At 41.4% G+C, this 22,140-nt stretch overlaps 1 protein-coding gene across 1 annotated transcript in view; it reads left to right on the forward strand.

Annotated features, from left to right (window-relative positions):
- Positions 1-22,140, forward strand: part of CSMD1 (CUB and Sushi multiple domains 1) — a 1,821,295-nt gene that overhangs the window by 1,746,194 nt on the left and 52,961 nt on the right. The window contains exons 51-52 of the mRNA XM_059909813.1: positions 11,515-11,709; positions 16,846-17,019. Of these exons, the coding sequence (XP_059765796.1) occupies positions 11,515-11,709; positions 16,846-17,019 (369 nt within the window). The remainder of the gene's footprint in view (positions 1-11,514; positions 11,710-16,845; positions 17,020-22,140) is intronic.

Below are 22,140 nucleotides of genomic sequence, written 5' to 3' on the forward strand. Positions count from 1 at the left end.
ACATGTACATGTGCATACATATATAAGTAAATTATACACATACATATTTTTATATGTGCATGCATATATGTGTGTTTGTATTATAATATTATAAAAATGTTGGGGATATATATTTATCCCCTTAGTCCCTCAAAAAGTGGCCTTACGGTACTTACGTTTCTTTATTAACTATTTCTGTGTTCATGGTATAGTTCAGGTTATTCTTTTCATTTAACACCTGGACCAGCGTCATTTAATCATAAATCATATTGTTAAACCACAGTGTTACGGGCCCAGTTATGCACCAGCGTTGTTGAGTTTCTCTCTGTGCCAGGCATTGTGCAGAGCATTTCACATGGGTTCCACCTTTGAGTCCCTGTAACAAACTTGAAGCACTGTCATTATTGCCATCCCGTAGGTGGGAGCTACTGACCAGAGGCGTGAGTGACCACCCAGGGCTGCAGGGAGGCCCATGCCAGAGTCAGGCCCTCTGCTGCCGGCCCCGTGGTGCTTGACCACTGTGTCCTGCACGTGCAACTGCTGTAAAGGGTCCTTCTTGCCTGTACCGTGCGTTGACAAGAGATTTCAGTTAAGATGTTAGCAAAGCTGATGAAGGAAGGCCAGGCCACCCCGATCTAAATGCATAGTCATCGTGCAAACTACAAATGCGTTTCTGAAAGTATATATTAAAGCTCAAAAATAAGTGTGAGATGTGAGACACTTACCTCTGTCTTCCAAGGCTGCGATCAGCTATGAAAATACAGCCCAGACCAAAGGGTGGTTTAATTCCTCAGCCGGCAAGACGGGCGGGTGACCCAAGGGGAAGTGCCCCTCCGCGCCGTCCAGCTCTGTCCCCAGCCTGCTGAGATCTGCTCCTGTGCCCGGGGAACGGAGTGGGCAGCTGGATGCCCACCCACCCCGGGGTCAGGTGCTCATGGGTTCCGGGTGCCGCACGAGCCCCACGAAGCGGTGAGCGGCTTGGTGAGTGCTGGCCGGGTCCACCTCCTGGCCGTCCGAGGCAGCACTTTGCAGGGTGGGCTTGTGCTGCTCTGCACAGGGTGAGGACTCGGCCTGCCAGCAGAGGCCGCTTTCTGGGAGCATCAGACGGTGACAAACCTCACTGTTGTATGTTCTGTGGGGACAAAGTGTTTTAAGGCTGTAGATCACAATTGTGCAAACTTTTTACGTCTTTTGGGATTGTAGTGCTTTGGGGGAGTTAAGCTATTTAAAGGACCCAGATTCTGTCATTTCAGATGTGTTTTTGGCCCATTATTTTCAGGGCCAACTATATAATCTTTCCGTCTCTTTTATTTTATTTCACTTCCAAAGATTGAACACGAGTTCGTCCAGCTTTTTGTATTTTAGTTAGAATTGTGAACTGAGGGCTCCCCTTGGCTCCCTGATAAATATGAGGAAGTGAAGTTTGAACAGAACACTTGAAGAACGGTAAATACAGCGTTTGTGGTACTGAGGTTCTTTACGGCCCCTAAGCACAGGACTGTGTGAGTTACCCCTCTCCACGTTTAATCTCTAACAGATGTAAGCTGCTCAAGGGTAGGCGTAACTCTGGTTCATGGGTGGAACTTTATAAATATTTGTAGACTGAAAGAATGAATGAATGAGTGAGACTCTCTGTAACGTGGTCTGACGTTACTTAATTTTCTCTCCCTCTTTTTCTTGTTGATTCTTCTTGCCAAGCACCTGACAGCTGCTCAGTGCAGGGCCGTGGTCTCTGGGGACAAGAGCTGCGTGGAGGCCCCTCCTCTTTAAGACCCCTTGGAAGACCATTTATTATTAGTTTGAACGAAGATGTAATGAACTAAAGCTACTTGCAGTGAACTTAGTTCCGAAAACGCCCCCAAGTCAGAAAGGCAAGATCACTGTGGGATTCCCTCTCTCATTCTCTTTCTACAGACACACACACACTCGGATTGGAAGTACTGTTTTCATCCTTTCCAGGGCTTGGTTTAGACTCATTTTGTGTAATTATAAAATCAGCCAAATTATGTAATTTTAGAAATAGATTTCTTATGGAACCTAGATTATAGAATTTGCAAAAAAATTCTGAACAATATTTGCCACTTAGTATCACTAAGTGGATGAGGTTACTTCAATATGTGTCTTGTTTTCTTGTTGAAATGAGGTTTCATGGCTGGTGTTTAGGCATCAGTTCGCTATTTCAATGTCCCGTGGTCTGACTCTGATAGTGTATATTTATTGTCTGACCACAGTAGCAAAATGACAAGGAGCCCAGGGCAGAAAAATATGTCCCATCTCATAAGGGCTTGGAAACTTCACAAGTGGAAAAGGTAGTCATCACAAGAATAAGTAGAAATCTGGAAATTCCAGGACGCTGAGAATATAAGTGTTACGAGAGTCTAGGTTCAGTCAAGAATCTTGGAGGAGAAGGAACCAGGAGTTCTAAAGGCTCCTGACTTTTTAAGTCTGTGCCTCTGAAATGCTGATGTCTCTCAGGTGAGCCTGTAAGTTACACCCTAGAAGTTTACTTCAAGCTCTATCCATCCACCTACTCTTATTCTAAATAACTCATAGCTAATCATGCTAATCATTTGGCTAAGCTCTGAGGTAAAAACATTCATTTAAAAAGAATGTTTAGCTTTAAGAATTCCAGGATCTCAACCCAGCCTGATCTCAACGGAGCCTCTGTGGAAGCATTTCCTCACAGGGAATGCTTGCTGAAGTTAGATGGCATGGAGTGCGTTTAAGTCAGCACGGTACCCTGGGTTTCCCCACTTCATGCTCCTTATTTACCGGAGCCAAAGCAGCTTGTTCTTCTGCTTCTGATGCACCAGAACTAAGGCTAGCTGTGCCCTTCCGCAGCCAGTGATACAGATGTTAATGGCACACTGAAAGCTCCACTAGGTTGTGAATGCAAGTAGTTCTGAGGCTGGCTAAATCATTTTACTCCAATGGCGTCAGATCATAATTTTATCAATCTAATTAAATGTGCTTGAACTAAACTTGGTGATAAAAAGCACTTACCCACATTGAGTGTGATGGGGGAATATCTGCATTACAAAGAAAAGACAATTGCATCCCTGCATCTTGGGGCTGATTAGAATATCACAGAAGATTTATGAGCAGTATCTGTAATTTATGAGAGGGGAGGCCAAAGGGCTTTATTTATGGTGGCAATGCTGTCATTGTCTGAATATCTTATACAAAACAACCGTTAGCCTGTCTGGTTCGCTACTGACGGGATGACTCTAATAAATCTGGATCACTCACGGGAAAATGAAAAGCCAACCTCTCTCAAGTAAAATGTGAAATACTTTGTGTTGTCTTTGAAACATTCACAAGATAGAGAAACTGCATCCTTTCTGCACAGAAACTTTATTGTCTGTGCTTTCAGTAGGTCTGATTTGAGGAGGAGTATTTAGGGATTTTTAATACAAAACTGCGTCACCCGTGTCAGCCCTTAATTCTGTTAACCATGTGACTTGGGAGTGGTCGTCCGCACATCTTCTCTTGAATTTTCTGAAATAGAAGAAAATTATTCCAGAAGAGTTGTTTTTGTTTTTTTTTTTTAAGGTGATAGAAGATAATCTATATTTCTGTTTTAAGAAAGGAAGGAATGTGAGGTAAACTGGCAGGTGGACCACTCTCTATCAACTCGGTTAAACCTGCTTGTTATGGAGAGCATTTAATTTCACTGCCCTGGACCTGGCAATTGATTCACTTATAACTGTCATAAGTACTGGTCTATAACATTTATGTAAACAAAATGCTTTCTTTTGCTACATTTTCCAGATGGACCAATATTCTAAAACATTCTTTAAGAATTGTCATTATGTATATATTGGTGTGCCCAGAGTTCTCACTGATTTCATTGGTGCCAGTTGTTTTAGTCATGCACAGAATAAGTGCGGTTGTCAAGCTGCGGAGGAAATGGCAGCCTCAGAGATGCACAGGTCGGGGTTCTAACCGTGGGGGGCGCCCAGCTTACTGGCTGCTCCATGAAATACAAGTAACAGGACCGCCCATGCTCTCTCTCCCCATATTGTTGTGAGGGTCACTCAGTGTAAAATTACATATACATTTATACATGCAATGTGAAAAGGGTGTTTATTTTTATTTTTTTATAAATTTATTTATGTATTTATTTTTGGCTGCGTTGGGTCTTCATTGCGGTGCGCGGGCTTCTCATTGCGGTGGCTTCTCTTGTTGCGGAGCACGGGCTCTAGGCGCACGGGCTTCAGTAGTTGTGGCTCACGGGCTCAGCTGCTCCGCGGCACGTGGGATCTTCCCGGACCAGAGCTCGAACCCGTGTCCCCTGCATTGGCAGGCAGATTCTTAACCACCGTGCCACCAGGGAAGTCCCAGGGTGTTTATTTTTGAAAACACTAAACAAATACAAGTCGGTGGAAGCAGCAGTACTAGTAGCCACCCGTGACTTCAGGCAACTGGGCAGGTGCACGGGGAAAACCCCGAATTGTAGTGGGAGAGGTTTTTGTTAGGAAGAATGAAGTGTTTTCTCTAAACTGTCAGCGCAGTGGCATGCAGGCTGCTTTGCTGCCTCTGACTGTAACTCAGCTTTGCCTTTGTGAGTCCTGAGGGAGGCGCACACGATCACTGCGGCTGCGTCTGAGGGGCAGGGCCGGCCCTGGACAGAGCAAGAGCCCTGCAGATGCAGCTTCCAGGGCCCTGCCCCCTCCCCGGCGGCCCCCGCGCATTCCCGTCTTCCTCCTGTGATGACCCCCTTGAATCTCTGCTCTGGTTCTCGCTCAGCCTCATGTAGTCTATCATTCCACTCCTTTTTCAGGTTTGCCTTATTCTGTTATGTCTGATGTCATGAAATGAAAATGTCTCTATCAAGTAAAATATTCAGTTCTATGTACACACTCATCGCAGCTCCCTAAGTGTGGTATATACCTGCTTTCCTCCTACAGCCTGGGTTTTTGTTCTCTTTTCTTTTTTTTTCCCCTCAAAGTATTGATGTTGTGGGAAGAAATTTTAAAAAATAAGAATCCAACAGAAGCACTCCAGTTTTCCTAAATAATCCCCTGTTAAACTTGTATGCACTGATTTATGTAATCTTTTATATTTATGTGTTGTATTTATATAATCAATATAGATATATAGATACATAATTTGTATGTGTATATGTATGTGTGTTTACATATGTGTGTGTAGGTACATAGGTGTGTGATGTGTGTATATACATATATTTTTGTGTCACAGGCAGCAGATTGTTTCACTGGCATTTAGTTTAACTGTTTCAAGTTTTGTTCTGAAAAAAATTTTTTTCAACTTTCACTTTTTTCCAGCCTATTTTTTAAAATTTATTTTTTAGTTTTAAAATGTATTATTCGTTTTTGAAATACAATGCTCTCTGTGGTCATCAGGCCATCACTTGATTGGTTTTGCTCTGGCCATTAATAATGTGTAGAAAACCTGGAAACTACAGAAAAGAGTAAAAAAAGGAAGAAGAAGGCATCTGTAGTCTCACTGGCCGCAGACACCCCATCAACCCTCCTCACGTGCTTCCCTCTTGTTTTCCTTTCGCCACTGAGGTCTGAAGCCCACGTTCCAGGGAATCCCGGGATTCTGTCCTCGTGTGTGTGTGTGTGCGTGTGTATGGGGTCCTGGTGCATGTACCATGCTTTCTCCCGCTCACATACATGCACAGCAGAAGCCACAGTCCTCTGGGCTCATACGGGGCTTCTGCCCGAGAGCATCCTTTCAGAGAAAGCCTTCACTGTGAGCATGTTGAGTCTCTCATTGATCCAGTCAAGAACAGTTGGCTGTAATATATGACTTAAGATTGAGTGTGTGACATACTGGAGGAAGGAAGGGTGCTCCCCCGAAAGAGAGCTGGGTGCGGGAAGCAGGGGGCACCCGGCAGTGCACCTGGTGGAACAGGTGTGGAGGGGAGAGTCACAGCAGTTGTGTCTTGGCAGGTGGCAGAGGCTAGACTCTCCAGAGCCTTGTCTACAGTGACCTCAAACCGGGGAAGCGTAACCCTAAGGTATGCAAGTTGTTTCCAGGATCTGTCAGAGGGGAAAGTGAAAGGAGACCTATTTCCAAACCCTAAACCTCCATATTCACTCTTCCTTCAGATCCAGCTGCCAGAGCAGACTCTCCAGCACAGGGCGTGCCTCCTCTCAATCCTTCTCAAACTTCTTCACAAAGAGAGGCCTGACTCACAAACAACGCATTTCCACAGTGCACCTGACACCTGGTTTTATTATACAGGCACAGGGTTTAAAGTGGGGTGGTGTTGGTCCAAGGGAAAACAGACCAATGGCAGAGAACACAGAGCCCACGACAATATTGGTTGATATTTTGACAAAGGTGACACTGCAGTCCAATGAGGGAAAAGACAGAGATCTTTTCAGTAAATGGCTCAACTGGATATTCATATGGGAAAGTGAATCTGGATCCCCGCCCCACAGCATAGGCAAAATCAAGGCAAGATGATGATAGGCTAAAGGTGAAAGGTGGAACATAAAGCTTCTATGAAAATACAGCTTCCACTTTTCCACCAGCCCACCTGCATGAGCCTGGGTCAGGTAAAGACTTTGCAAGCTCACAAAAAAACCTGATAACAGAGGAAAAAGTAGATATATTGGACTACATTAAGTTTCAGTACTTTTATTCTTCAAAACGTATGTTTAAGAGCCTGATAAAGGCAAACTTAAAAAGGGTAAAGATATTTGAAGAATGTGTATCAAACAAAGATTGTTTAAAGAGTTCCAGTGAGAAAAATGCAGAATATTAAATAGATGCCACTACATCCCACATCAGAATGTATAACTTTATAAAATAAAAAGACAGGAGACCTGGCATCAACAGAAATGTTAAGTCACTGGAACTCTACTACATTGCTGGTAAAGGTGGTAAGTTGACACATTATCTTTGGGAAAACGTTTGGTAGCGTGTCCTAAAGCTGAAAATATCTTATGAGCCAGTAGTTCCTCCCTAGAAATATACCTACAGGTTTGCGTAAGGATATTCATCTAAGGACATGCTCAGAGCTGCAGTTTGTAAAAGCCAAAAGTGTGAGACAACCCCAATGGCCATCAGTAAGGAATGGATACATTGATCGTATATATTTATACAATGGATCATAATGTAGAAATACAAATAAGCACTCTAGCTCCATGGCTTAACATGGGTTAATTTCAAAAGCATAATACTGAAGTCAGAAGTAAAAGAGCGCGTGACTCCACTCACATGGGGTTCAAAACAGGTCCCACCATCTATAGCGTTTAGACGGTCCTTAATGTCATTAGAAGTTGGTTCACGTCCGTGCTCCCCTTGACTGAAGTGTGCGTGCTGGGGAGGGGAGGGGGTGCGCCTGGTGGCGAGAGTGTGTGTGCAGTTCTAGTTCTCGATGTGGTTGCTGGTCAGGTGGGGGTGTGTTTATTACATAAAAGTGTACTTAACTGTATAATATCAATTTGTGCGCTTTCTGTTTACATGTTTCAATACAAATTTACCTGAATATCTAAAAAAAAGGAAGAAACCAACAACACCAACAAAACCAGAAAACAAAAATAAGTAACACAAAAACCTCCAGAGCACCAAATCGAGGAAGGAGTCCCAAGCACTGGTGCAGGTGTAGACAAAGCCAGTGGCTTTCTGTTTACAGGTCTAGTGGATTCTAACTCCTCGTTTCCAATACAATTTAAACAGTTTCTATCAAGCGATTTTTGATAGTGGTGATATTTGGTGTATAACTAAGTATGAGTGAGAGATATCGCTGTAACAAAACAATTTCCCTTACCATTTCCTTGTTTATGTTAACTTTCTTAACATAAATAAAATATCTGTAATAAAAATCTATAAAAAGTAAAAAATAGTAATAAAATCAATACTAAACCTAGTGTCTTTCTAATAATCAGTAATGCATGTCATTCATTAACTGGTGTATTCCCAAAGAAATGCTACTTTTTATGCTTAAAATAGATGAAAAATTATTGTATTGTTAATTTAATCAATCACACATTGATAATAAAATGACAGTACAATTTGCTACTGATAAATATAATAGGATTATTCATAAAGGAGTTTAAACATAAAACATATTAGAATAAGTTTCTGTGGGAATTCTAGAATGGACAGTTCAAGGAGAACACAGAATGGAACCAATTTTATGGGTAGTCATGTATTTCTAGTGAATGAATATTCAAAAATATAATATCAAATGGCTGTGGTATTATTCTCTTGGATCTGAGTAAAAGTGATGTTTTTCTTTAAGGTATAAATATTTACCATACTTTGCATATTGTACCGTCAATTTATCCGAGCTTCTGAGGGAAACTTTTGGGTTTTTAATGAAGAAGTGGAAGGAGATTAATATTTTTATGAAATTCCTTTAAGGACATGCAAGTGGAGTTAAGAGCTCAACTTGCAGGTGGGGGGAGGCAGCTGGAGGAGGAGGGGGTGAGGAGGGAATGCAGTGACTCAGGGTGGGGGGGTGAGCACATGAGAACAGTTTTCAGGTTCTGGGGCTGCCCCCCAGAGTGCAGTCAGGAGATCAGGTAGGCGTGTGGGGTGTGCAGAATGTTCTGGGTCTGTTCCCCCCAACAAAGCCCCTAGAGCTAGTACAAGGAAGGCTGTGGCTTCCTTGTTCCCGGGGCCAAGCAACAAAGCGCATTCTCTGTGGCATCTTGACGGGCAGGACGCAGCAGGGCTGATCCTTTTATGGGGACTGTTTGCCTTGTTTTTTTATGAGTGCAGACCTGCATGTAGTAAAACTCACCAAGAGGGGATCTACTGACCATGGTTTGGAGGGATTGGTCTTCTCCTGTCATCTTGGTTCACCTAACTTGGATTTTACCACTCAAATAAACATCATAGGTCGTTCAAACTCAGACATTTCTGTATACTCTCCCCCTTGGGGCATCTTTGAAAATATCAAATAAAATCACATCTGCAGAAATTTCTGGAAAGCTCCACCCTTCCCCTCTCTTCCTTTAGTAGGCCAAGGTAGACTTTAGATAAATATTTATTCCAGTTCTCACTTTTGTTTTTACTCTCAATTTCTACCCATATGCTTTTATTGCCTCAGTTTCTTTGTGTTTTTTGTTGCTGTTGCTGTTGTGTTTTGTTTTTGCTGCCACAGCATTTTTTTGGGGGTGGGGGGCATGTTACTTTTCAAAGCACTCACACACAGACTAGAATGTGTCACCAGCACCTGCTTTGTCAGACATTATTCTCAAAAAAAAAAACTGTAAAAAGACATAATGTTTACAATAAAAGAACTTAGAGCCTAGCAGGGAGACAGAAATGCAAGCAAACAATTAAACCAGAATCAGATAATTAAAAGGAAACCAAATACCATTTTCATAAAGAAATCGGTGAGGACATGGGGAGGGGGAAGGGGAAGCTGGGACAAAGTGAGAGAGTGGCATGGACATATATACACTACCAAATGTAAAATCGATAGCTAGTGGGAAGCAGCCGCATAGCGTAGGGAGATCAGCTCGGTGCTTTGTGACCACCTAGAGGGGTGGGATAAGGAGGGTGGGAGGGAGACGCAAGAGGGAGGAGATATGGGGATATATGTATATGTATAGCTGATTCACTTTGTTGTACAGCAGAAACTAACACACCACTGTAAAGCAATTATACTCCAATAAAGATGTTAAAAAATTTTTTTTTTAGTAAAAAGTAAAATAAAAAAAATAAAGGTAATCAAGCAGAATTTGGAAACCACTGCTGTGGATGATACTAGCGGAAGAAAACTTCTGATTCCACTGTGTAAGCCAACATTGAATCCTTCTTGGCAGAAACAGAGTTTATAAAAGATAGTTCAGTAATTAAAAACAATCAAGTTAATTCTAGAAACACAGCTTTGATGAAATGAAATGGATTTTATTTGAAATTTTAATTAGATTTTTAAAAATTTATTTATTTATTGTTATTTTTGGCTGCGTTGGGTCTTCGTTGCTGCACGCAGGCTTTCTCTAGTTGCGGTGAGCAGGGGCTACTCTTCGTTGCGGTGCGCGGGCTTCTTATTGCGGTGGCTTCTCGTGTTGCGGAGCACGGGCTCTAGGCGCACGGGCTTCAGTAGTTGTGGCTCGTGGGCTCTAGGCGCACGGGCTCAGTAGTTGTGGCGCACGGGCTTAGTTGCTCCACGGCATGTGGGATCTTCCCGGACCAGGGCTCGAAGCTGTGTCCCCTGCATTGGCAGGCTGGTTCTTAACCACTGCGCCACCAGGGAAGTCTCAGATTTTATTTGAAATATGCAGCAGGATTGAAATTGAGTTATGGATTTGTCAGTTTAAAGACATTAAAGTCTTTTCAGAAATGGCAATCATGCCTGAAATTCTAAAGGTAATCTGATTAGAAAAAAAAATTATTTATATCACTAGGTAAAACACTTGAATATCCATATAAATTTTGGATAATTGTTTTACCTAAAAAATACCTGAGAACTCGATCTAAGGATTATTTTTAAACTAGAAAATTCTTTTCACATTTTAAACCTTGTTGATATTATTATTGCAATAATACCAAAAAGGCCTATTTTTTCTGTTTATTTGCACATAGTAATGGTAAAATTACCAAGAGAAGATTAAATGGGATTTTTGTAACATTTTGCATATGTCTGATTCAATTATAATGAACTTGTATAGAATTTATAAGTAAAATGTATTTATTAATATTATTCTGAAAGAAAAAAAAGTGGTATCTTTAGCTAATTTTCCAGGATCAATAAATTAATCAATCTGGTCAACTTTGTGGGTAGCTGACTGTGAAGGTTATTAGCCGATGTAGCTTCATATTTAGGGAAGTAGAGTTCTAGTTCCTAACATTGTAAAATTAATTTTAAATATTATTGTACTCTTCAGAAAATATATAAACTCACATATACCAAATCTTGCATATATTTTCAGCACTGTCATAAATTCCTTGAATCCACTCTGGTAGCACTGCACTACGGCTACTGCTGTTACTACTGTTATTAAAAGTGTTGCTACTGCTCTTCATGAAGTAGCTACTGTAATTCTAGTTCACTTTCTAAGGACATGAATAGATTCTCTCCTTGAAGATTTGTTAAACACTTTTCTGTATAGTATTAATGTGTATGCACGTGGATTTTGTGTGCTAATAAATCCAGGAATAGAGCCTATTACGTAGGGAGGAAGGGAATGAGGGCATCTGATTTTCTTGGTCTAAGCTGGTTTTCAGTTACTCAATTACCATTTCAAGTTTCTCAGAGGATAGAGACAAATTAGAAGTAAGATTTTTCTATTCGTGCCTACATTTACCTGATGGTCATTTTCAGTGAACCTCGGGACTTTGTGGGAGTGATTTATCCCTTTACATGTAATCCCACTGCAAGATTTCCAGTGCACTTGCCATGAGGCTGTGGAATGCATTTTGCATATGGGATCATTTTTGTGTGGCTACGTGGGTAGTAGAGAAAACCGCAAATAACAGGTGATGGCATCTCTTCTGTACAGCACGATGAGTTTCATACAGGAGGCCTTTACCATGGAAAGCAGGCCTGGTCTGACCCCTTGAGAACAAAGTGATGATGTTAAGTGTGTTTCTTTCCAGCGGTCACTTGCCCTGGCATTGAAGCCCAGCTCTCAGAACATGTCACCTGGAGACTGGTGTCAGGATCCCTGAATGAGTATGGAGCCCAGGTGGTGCTGAGCTGTAGCCCCGGGTATTACCTGGAGGGCCAGAGGCTGGTGCAGTGCCACGCCAACGGCACGTGGAGCGTAGGGGCGGAGAGGCCGAGATGCAGAGGTGAGTAACAGGTGTGCTCCTGACCTCGAGGCCATCCTGAATCACTGACAGCGATGGCATCCACCTTTTACGGGACTGTAATCTATCGTCCTATAGGTTAACTGTGTAACCCGATGGCATTTCTTTTCATTACAACAATGAACGTGTATTTTTATCTGACATACTTAAATATATGACCGCTGCATTAAGTGTTAAATGCTGTCTTTTTCTTGTTGACGATCATATTTTACAAATGTTGAAATATTAGAATACTCGATATTTCAAATCAGCTCAAAAACAAATCCAGGCCTGTATTTAAAAAGATCAATCTTATTCCATGCACTGACTATTCAAACCTTTTAATTAGGATCTTGGGAATGCGTGTATTTATGCTAAGGATATTGTGTTCTCAAATAATGACTGTCTTGAAAAGGGAGATTATTATTCTCGTAGGTACAAGATAAGCAGTTAAGCCTCTGAGTGGGTTTCATAATAAATATGAATAAATAGAAAAATAAAACAATATTAGCATTGTTCAGAGCACTGTTTGATTCAGACATATTTAATATACAATCTTTAGTGGGATTGTTTACAGGAAATTATCATGCACAAAAACAAGCAGTTAGACTGGTGTCATATTTATAAAATACACAGCTTAGTAAGAATAAACCAGAATAAAAATGGAAAAAGGACAAAAGAAATAATGCTTCACTGTCTGTGATAATCATTCTAATTCCACTTTTAATGGAACAAATGGTAATGAAGCTCCCACTAAAGCTCTTCACCAGCATCACAAAGGCGAATCAGGAAGGGTCAGGACCTCTGCGAGCTCATAATCCAAGTGGACAGCACCCCCAGGCCCTGGACAGCCCTGCCTGAAGCTTATTTATTAATGGTTCCCAAATCATTCCCCAAAGTGTCCTGGTTTGACGAGTTGTCTGGTCACTGAATTGGTACTGAATTTCTCCGTGTTAGGGTCTGAATTAGTGAGCTCGCTCCTTCCCACATCTGTCCCCACCAGGAAGCTCAAGATGTGACTTGGAGACTCAGTCCTTAAGTTCATAAGGAGCACATTTTTGTAAGCCCAATCTGCCACTCTGTGGTAGCTTTTTCACAGGATAAACACCAGGTCTACATTTTATTGGAACTGAACCAATAGAATCTTCAAATGTATTGTCATCCAAATCACTGTCACAGCTAAGGAGCTGTATTTTTATTTATTTTGTTGTTTGCCTATGTTTTACCTAAGAATGGCCCAGTCCACAGGATCTCCTGGATCTAACTGTTTGGGTTACCTACTTGCTTAGGGGCTGGAAATGTTAGGAGCTCCCACTCTGCTTGTTCAGTTAGCTCCAGATGAAGAGATGACCTTTGACCACCTTCTAAGCGTATCCATAACAACTATGAAGTCAGCTGGGATAGTCGCCACTTCTTGAAGAGTTTGTGTTATTCTGACTCTAGGATATTCCACCATGTCCATAGACAGAGCCCAGGTATCCAGGGGTGAAGAGGACAGGAGACCTTAGTCTCACTTTGAAACTGTTAGCTCAGCAGTCACCCATCTTTGAGGAGGAATGACTATCAATGGTTATCCCTCAAGAAACAAGAAAGCAAAATTAAAATTCCATGTCTGGGGGTGCCCATATAACCCCCCTAACACAAGGACTGTGTAAAAGCTGGAGCCTATTGCTATTTTCTTGTTATGTGTATTTACTTTTTGACTTACTGCTTTAAAAATTAAGAAAAATGTTTATCACAGAAATTCATGAATCAAAAAGAAATCATCTTTGCATTTAAAATTTTATACACACAGACCTAGAGAGCTACATTGGAATTTTGCTATATTATAGATATCCAAAGAACACTGTCTGAATTCTGGCCTGTACCTCTTTTCTAACTGCTTAGTTCAGAGCTCTCATAAGTTAGACCTGGGTCAAGCTGTGAAGTCAGCAGGCTGGTCTTTGATGACCTTCTATTTGTATTGATAATTGGGGATCTGCCTGGATTGATCATAAAATCATGGGAGTATTTATCCTTCAGACTGCACATTTCATCTGTATCATAGGAGACCATGGAGTGGACATTCTTATTCCATTCTGTGTTGGTGTGGACACTGGCCGTCACTTAGAATGACCTAAATGTGAATTTTCTTGATAATATACTCACAAGTAAATGTCCAGCCTGCATCAAATAACTCATGTGACACTAACTCCCCCAGGGACAATGAGTTCATGTGGACATTTTCACTTTACGTGAGGCTTTCTTCCTGGCTTGATCCGTGTATCTTGGCACTATCCCTCCTGGCCTACTAATCCACGTCCAGATTCTGGTCTACATGGCATGCCTTCACATACTTAACAATAGCTACCGTGTGTCCTCTGAACCTTTTCTTCATGACTGGCAGCCCTGCCCCATTCACATGTGTGCCATGCTGTCTAACTGCATATTCACAAGGCTTTTTCCAGGAAGAACATGTTTGAAATTACCTACTCTTGACCTTATTTATTTGTCACATTCACAAATAATATCCATATTGCTGACAATAACATCCCTAATCCTGTTGACTTCACAGGTTTGAGAAATGAAATGTCTCAATATGATTTCTTTTTCAGAGTAGAGGATTTCAACATGACTATAATTGTAGAATTGAAGGAAAGAGGAAAGGGGCTTTTCAGGGGGGTGAGGCAAAGGCTTAGAATGCACAGTAATAATGAGAAAATACTACAGTATCAACAGTAAATCGGGCAGAGCCGGGGGCACTCTGAGTGTCTTCAGCTGAGCGTCCTCTGTCCAAGACACACATCCTGTGTGCAAGACACACTCTGAGAATTCAGAGGAGACAGTTGACTGTGCGTATGAATATATATTTAACAGAAGAGAAAAAAGCAAACTTATTGGCTTTATTCTTGAAAACTTGATGGGAGAAAAGAACATGGGAATAAAGCTTTCCCTTGGATGTTTGACAGGTTTTTGTTTGTTTGTTTTTTAGGGGAGAGGGGTTTTCCCTTTCAATTAGGGGAAGTTTTCAGATGGGCGCTGCCTACCTCATTAACGTGTCAGGTTTACTGCCAACCAAATCTCTACGTCCGAGACCCCATTATCCAGCTGCTGAAAAGCTAACATTTGTTCCATTAGTTCTTCTTTATAGTCTAGTGAACCTTAGTAGCGGACAAACCTAAAATAGTTGCGTCACCAGGATACTTTTAACAAAGGCTAAAAGAATAGAAGAGATGCGAAAACAGTCAGCCTTTCTGCTAGTCCACCATTAACGGTGTGTCAAGACCTCCGAGAGGAGGTGTGCTCAGACCTCACTGCTATTTAACACTTCTTACTAAAAGCTGAGGTTTCAAAACACGGTCCATTTATCCTGAATGGCTACAAGTGGATCTTTAAATATCATAGCTCAGGGTGAAGTTCATACTATGTTTGAGAAAAGGCTTAATGAAAAGTTCATAACTAATTGTAAAAAATCTAAATCTGACTCAAATCCATTGACATTTGGTAGAGCAAACATGTTAGCAGTATCACTAAATGCATAAGATATGACCCTGTAAGACTTTAACAATCCTGCAAACTAAGAAGTCCTCATGGTTCCCTCAACAACAATAATGTTCTGATCATGACATAGTCTAGAGCTGAACTTCCCAAATTTTTGGTGAGCAGTGCCCCTAGAACACACATTTCCTGGCTGTGTCTGTCTGTCCGTTTGAAATGGAACCAGGGTTATGTGTCTTGGAGCAAAATCAGCTTAATTCAAAAGACTGGTCTAAATGATAAAATTTTCTTTACTTGAATTATCAGTAAAGGTTTTCAGACTTTGGATTCAGTTCCCTGAATAGGTCCTGAGATGGGCTTCACTGTTAGCGAACCGGGACCCAGCCCCGGTCAGGTGCAAGGCATTGCTTTAGGTGCTCCCACGGTCCTCTCTTTGGATCCGCTGCACAGCCCTACCTGACAGGTGCTGGTATTAACCTTTAGGAGATGAACCAGGAGGACTGAGAGACTTAGAGAAGTTGGCCGGCGCCACCGAGCTAGGAACTGGCAAAGCCGAGCAGAACTTGGGTGGGTAGCCTGCAGCCAGAATCTGTGTTCTTAATCACAACTTTTCACTGCCTCTGATCAGTTTACTGTTAATAAGGGCTCAGTAATTTTTAGCAACATGGCAGCTTTGCCCTAAGCCCTTTACACATAAGAACTCACTCAGTACATCAGGAAGTCTTTATCACTCTTCTTAGAAGAGCTTTTCAAACACTTTCATTCTCACCTGTTAAAACACATTTCAGCCTCTGCTGAGCAGTTGGCCTTGATGACTTTATGATTTCCTCCTCCCCTGAGATTCTACTGATTTCTTTGTGCTCAGACTTGTGGATTTGGAAAGTGCAGGGAGTCAGGTGGTATAACAAGTATCTATAATGAAAGTGACTGTTGCATTCATCTCCCCAACTGGAGCAATCGTGTGGGTGTAAGTGGTCACGGTCAGTAATTATGCTGGACACACGTGTGAACTGGGTACCTACATCTATAATCACTTAAGGTCTAGATTTTTTTTTTTTTAATTTTCAGAAAGTTTGCACATGTCCTATATAGTCAGCATTTTTATGGAGTTCATGATCCCAACAACTTATGCAAGTAAACGAAAGAAAAAATGAACTCAGTCTTTCTACTGCAGTGGGCATCCCGGGTTTAATTCCTCACTGCTTTGTACCAGCTGATGACTTTGGGAAAGACCACCCACATTTCTTAATTCCTGCTACACACATGTAGGTGTCCGGTAACTATGATATGATTCTTGTGATTGGTGTAGACCGAAAAGAGGACAGAAAGCCAACTCATTTGACTGATCTGCTCGTGTGTGAATATGTTTGTATACTGTGTATTTACTCAAGAAAAGTTTAGCTACCTGTGAGGATGAAAAAAATAGCAGTGAGTAAAGGAAGGGATATTTTGGATTCCACCCTAAACTTTAAAGTTTTCATTTCAAGGATATAAGAGAAGAAAAATTAAGCTTCCTAGGTGGTGTGTCTATCTCACCCTTAGATGACACCCCTGCCCGTGTTCTTAATGAAAATGAAGACTGAAGATTTTGTCGTTTTTAAACAAAAGAGCAGTCTGCATGCAGACCTGAAATAATATTCACTGTTTTTCTTTTCCTTCTAGTGATCTCGTGTGGAAGCCTGTCCTTTCCCCCAAATGGGAACAAGATTGGAACAATGACGGTTTATGGCGCCACAGCCATATTCACGTGTAACACAGGCTACACACTTGTGGGTTCTCACGTCAGAGAATGCTTGGCCAACGGGCTCTGGAGCGGCCCTGAGACTCGCTGTCTGGGTAAATTAATCCATCATCGGGCACTTGTTTAATTCAAATAAACCTTAAAAATAGAGGATGGCTGGGCAAAGCATGGCGCTTCTTGCCATAAATGCTCTGACAGAGTGTTACTAAATCCTACCTGGGTTTTTAATGCTGCACGTTACAATATGACTTCTTCTTTAAGTATCTAAAGGGATTTTTTTAAAAATCTGAGCAATAAATGCAGGTCACATGTTGCCTTAAGTGACACAAAGACTATTTTATAGACTGCTGAGCATGTCACTACACTCGAATGCCATCATGATTTTATTTAATTTATTTGTTTATTTTTTTATATATTTATTTATTTATTTATTTATTTATTTATTTATTTATTTATTTTTGGCTGCGTTGGGTCTTCCTTGCTGCGCGCAGGCTTTCTCTAGTTGCGGCGAGTGGGGGCTACTCTTCATTGTAGTGCGCGGGCTTCTCATTGCGGTGGCTTCTCTTGTTGCGGAGCACGGGCTCTAGGCGCACAGGCTCAGTAGTTGTGGTGCACAGGCTTAGTTGCTCCACAGCATGTGGGATCTTCCCGGACCAGGGATCAAACCCATGTCCCCCTGCATTGGCAGGCGGATTCTTAACCACTGCACCACCAGGGAAGCCCGCCATCATGATTTTAGAATGCACAAAAATAAACTTCAAAATTATCATACATTTTGTTATCTTTTTAAATTTTTTAAAAATTATGTTAATAAGTTAATGTGATATTAATGTCCGTCAATATAAGGACAATGAACTATTTAAAATTGAAAGTGTGCATAGTAACTTGGTCTTCTTTTTCCCAAGGATTAACATTTTGTGCATGACAATTTTTTAAAAAATTGGGCTGAAAAATTTTCCATGGAAAAATCTTCTGAATAAGTGTATGAAAATTGTTGAATAAGCAGCTTAAAGTGCAGTGATTTCTAATGCTCCTTTTAGATCTCCAAGTAATTTGCAAAATATGTAAACTGCCTTTAGTCCTTTAGAACTCTCTCTGTGATCTCAATAATTTTGTAATCACTCCAAAGCAGTAGAAGCTGGAAAGTTTAAGCTTCTCAACCTCTGTGGGCTAGGCTCGCTTTAGGAACTAAGCCAGGACCAGTAAATTTTAAATAGTAATCATCTGTTCTTTTCACTGGAGAGAATTTGAAGAAACACTCAGGAGAATCTGAGGATGAAAGTAAAGTAGCAGTCCCAGAAAAATGCACCTGACGAAAGAAGGAGGTTTTCAGGCTTATCCACGAAATGACTTCCTTCAGATTAATACAAGACTTAGATCAGTGCTGCTTGATACTGTGTGTGTGTATATTCCTGTTGACGGTAGTCACTGTAGTTTTCAGCCGAGTGCTTCTGGCATTTTCTGAGCTTTCCTAAGTGTTCTTGAGAGATTGGCCACTGAGTAGTGCCCTCCTTAAGGCAGCTGCAGTTGGGGTAGGTTTTCTCCGTCTGCTGCAGTGGAACTTGATGCCTTAGAAGGGGATCAGGTGATCTAAGAATTGCATCTCCGCTATGAATTGTAAGATGGAAAGTAATAGCAATTTACATTTGATTAGTGCCTTATGGGCTGAAGGTAGGGCAGTGGTAGCCTCAGGGGCTTTAAGTGTCAAGTTTAGTTTATGTAACTGTTGAATCATGGGGCCAGCTTGAGCCTTACTGATTGCAAGTAAACCTTTACCTGTTGTGTGGCATTCTTCTGACCGAAGGTTAGGACTTTGAAGTAGAAAGGACGAAATGCATATTGAATAGTTGGCTGGATGGAGAAGCTCAAAGGCATGGCCTCAGTGGGATGCAATATGGCTTAGACACTTTTTGGAAGAGGGAGTGCTCAGAAGGAATTCAAACTGAAAATAAAGAGGAAGAAGAATGTCCAGATTATAATGTATAAAACATTAGTGTTGTAGAACTTGGACATGGCATATAAAGAATAATACAACTGGAAAGGCATGAAGTATTTAAAAGAAAAAAGACACAATTAGAAAAGGGTGAGAAATGATGCATAGCCACATGTTTATAAACCAATGAGTAAAGAATGTGTAATAAATTTAGTTTAAAGATTTTAAAAGTTTGTAAACATAGTCTCGCAGCTACCACGGAGACTTGAAGGGGTAAAATCCATAACACACAGCATATGGCAGTGAAGGATAGCTCTTCTCTTCTCTTGAAAAATGGGTGGCTGTGGGGTAGATAATGTAGTGTAACCCAGCAGGAATATATGGCCACAGGACCCAGAATGCTGTGCGAGACACAGCAGAGAACATGGGGAGAAGAGCAAACAGGTGGAGAACAGAGGTGACATCTGTGCTGGAGAAGATTATAAAATGCTCAGAAGGCGAAAGGGAAGAGGGGCTGTGATCCTAAATCTGGCACAGATATCTGACAGAGTAGATGTTGGATTCCTCCATAATCCAAACATTAACAAGATGCCCTATTTGGATATAGTACTTTGAATGGTGTTATTTATTGATGACTGAAAATGTGCATTTTGAGCTTTATCTTATTGAACTCTCATTAGGCATATTGTAAGTGCTCAGTACTCCTACTTACAGATAAGAAACAAAACTTAGAGCTTAGAAATTTGCCCAAAAACTATGTATCAAAAACAGCATTAAACCTAAGCAATTTGACCATAGAACATAGGCTTCTTAACATTAGGGTATATAAGTAGTTTTTAAGTTTTGTGCTACTTCACCAATATATTTATCTCTCAAAAAAAGAGATATAATAAAAGAGGCCGTTATACTACTATGCTAATTCTGACCAATGAAGAGGAATTTGTTGGTTAACTGGAGGAGAAATGAGTCTTCGTGCTAGACTACTCCCCACCCCAAGGCACCTGCACCAAGAGGGTGCTTAGTACCTAAGTGGCTCTTCGTGGATGATTTTGTTCTTCATCCTGCACGGTTCCCGGGCCTCTTGCTTACCAATCACGCTATTATTTTCTTTCCGTTTCTTGTCATTTGAATTATTCCTTTATATGTTTCCTTGGTTTTGAATGTCTTAAAAGTCTGGGTTTCTACCAAGCTAAATGACCTTGGGTAACCTTCAGGCTCATGCGGACCCTGTGAGGATAAACTATATAGCCATGGAAGGAAAATGACTTATAATGACAAAGGAGGTAATTGCTAGGGATACTTTCCAAAAATTCAGATACTTTCCAAAAATAGTCCATATGATACCATGACTTCAACTCTTTTTTTTTTTTTTTTTTTTAATAGCTACTTTATTTATTTATTTATTTATTTATTTTGGCTGTGTTGGGTCTTCGGTTCGTGCGAGGGCTTTCTCTAGTTGCGGCAAGCGGGGGCCACTCTTCATCGCGGTGCGGGGACCGCTCTTCATCGCGGTGCGCGGGCCTTTCACTATCGTGGCCCCTCCCGTTGCGGGGCACAGGCTCCAGACGCGCAGGCTCAGCAGTTGTGGCTCACGGGCCCAGCCGCTCCGCGGCATGTGGGATCCTCCCAGACCAGGGCTCGAACCCGTGTCCCCTGCATTAGCAGGCAGACTCTCAACCACTGCGCCACCAGGGAAGCCCCATGACTTCAACTCTAACGGAGAAGAGGCAGGACCCTCAAAAACCAAAACAACCCCCAAAACTCTGACTTTAAGAAACAAATCACCCCAATGTGGAGGAAATGGGAAATTACCCAAGGAAACAGAGACAGTTACACCAGATGTTCTACAATGAATCCAGTTAAGAGAATGAAGTGCACTTGAAGGGCCATGTCCTGAAGGACAGATCTGCCACGAGCTGGGAACAACAGAAGTATTCAGGACCATGAAATGTAAGGCCCATGCATAGGTGATGCTTGAAATAAAACCCAAGTTCACTCATCAGAGTTGGTGTTAAAGGAAGTGGATGAAAGAACGCAGAAGGGCTCAGCTTCCTCCTCACGCTGCCTTTTCTGTGAAGAAGAATTGTGATGTGAATAGGAAGGTTAGAGAATCTTTTATATCAGACACTGGAAAGAGAAGGAGAAAGAGAAAGGAGTCCATCAGAGAGAACTTGAGAGTTTCAAGTAGAGTTGAGTCTCCTGGCCGGGAGGGTCCCATCCAGGCAAGCTGCGGGTACCAGGGAGAAGATGGCCAAGTCACTGGCTCCTGTGGGATGTCATTAAAAGGAAGTACTCTAGCATTGGACAACTATTTGGTGTGACTTTTCACACACAGGGGAAAGAAGTTAGCTGTCAGAAACTATGGATTTGTTAACTTGATGATACACAGAGCAGATAATCAAATCTATTATTTGTAAGTTCTTGTGTGATGTATATTTATGAAGAGCTAACACAGGTTCACAAAATTAACATGCAAGTCTGGATCCATCTTTGTTTGATGTTACTTTTAGATGGGTGTTTAGAAATAGTCTTCAGACACGGTGTTTCTGAATTTTCGGCAAGATGTATGTCAAGGTTTTCCATAATAACTCTTACAATTAAGAAAGAGTAATGTGGACCTTAGGTTAAGTCTTTTAAAGATTCCCTGAGAGACAGTACATGAATGATGTTCAGTGGATTGCTGTGATTTGGGAAGGAGGTTTCCAGGTGTATGTTTCTGTCTCCTCACTCTAGTCCTTTCCAAAACATTTATTTAGCTCCTGGATGAGGGCATAACACTGCTAGCTGAAAGAGTGAGAATAAATATGTGATGACAGATTCAGGAAATCTTCAAATCGAATGGTAGGCCAAATAGATTTCATTAGACATAGGAAAATAATGGAAATAGTGTAAAATTTTACTCAAAGTAACAAACAAAATAACTGTCAATGTACATGGTGAGGAGAAAATTATGAAATCATAGCACACACAGAAGGACTGGGTGTTTTGGACAATGAAAGGCTCGTTTGTGCGAAGAGATGCCTCTGACACTGATATTGTTTTGTGACTAGTCTCCATCTCGTTCCGTGAGCCTGGGTGGGCCATATCTGGGGTGATGATTTCAGTTCTGTGAGATAGTTTACGTGGGCTGTTGAGGAACTGAAATGTGTATGTGGTGAAGGATCTGGTAACCATGACACTGGAGGAATGTTTGGAAAACTTGCGATCCTAAGTTTGGCCGAGAGAAAAGTTAGGGAGTAATTAATAGCTATTTTCAAATAGTTAAAATAATTGGTGGGAAAAA

This window comes from Balaenoptera ricei, chromosome 21 (assembly GCF_028023285.1).
Source record: "Balaenoptera ricei isolate mBalRic1 chromosome 21, mBalRic1.hap2, whole genome shotgun sequence".
Lineage (NCBI taxonomy): Eukaryota > Metazoa > Chordata > Mammalia > Artiodactyla > Balaenopteridae > Balaenoptera > Balaenoptera ricei.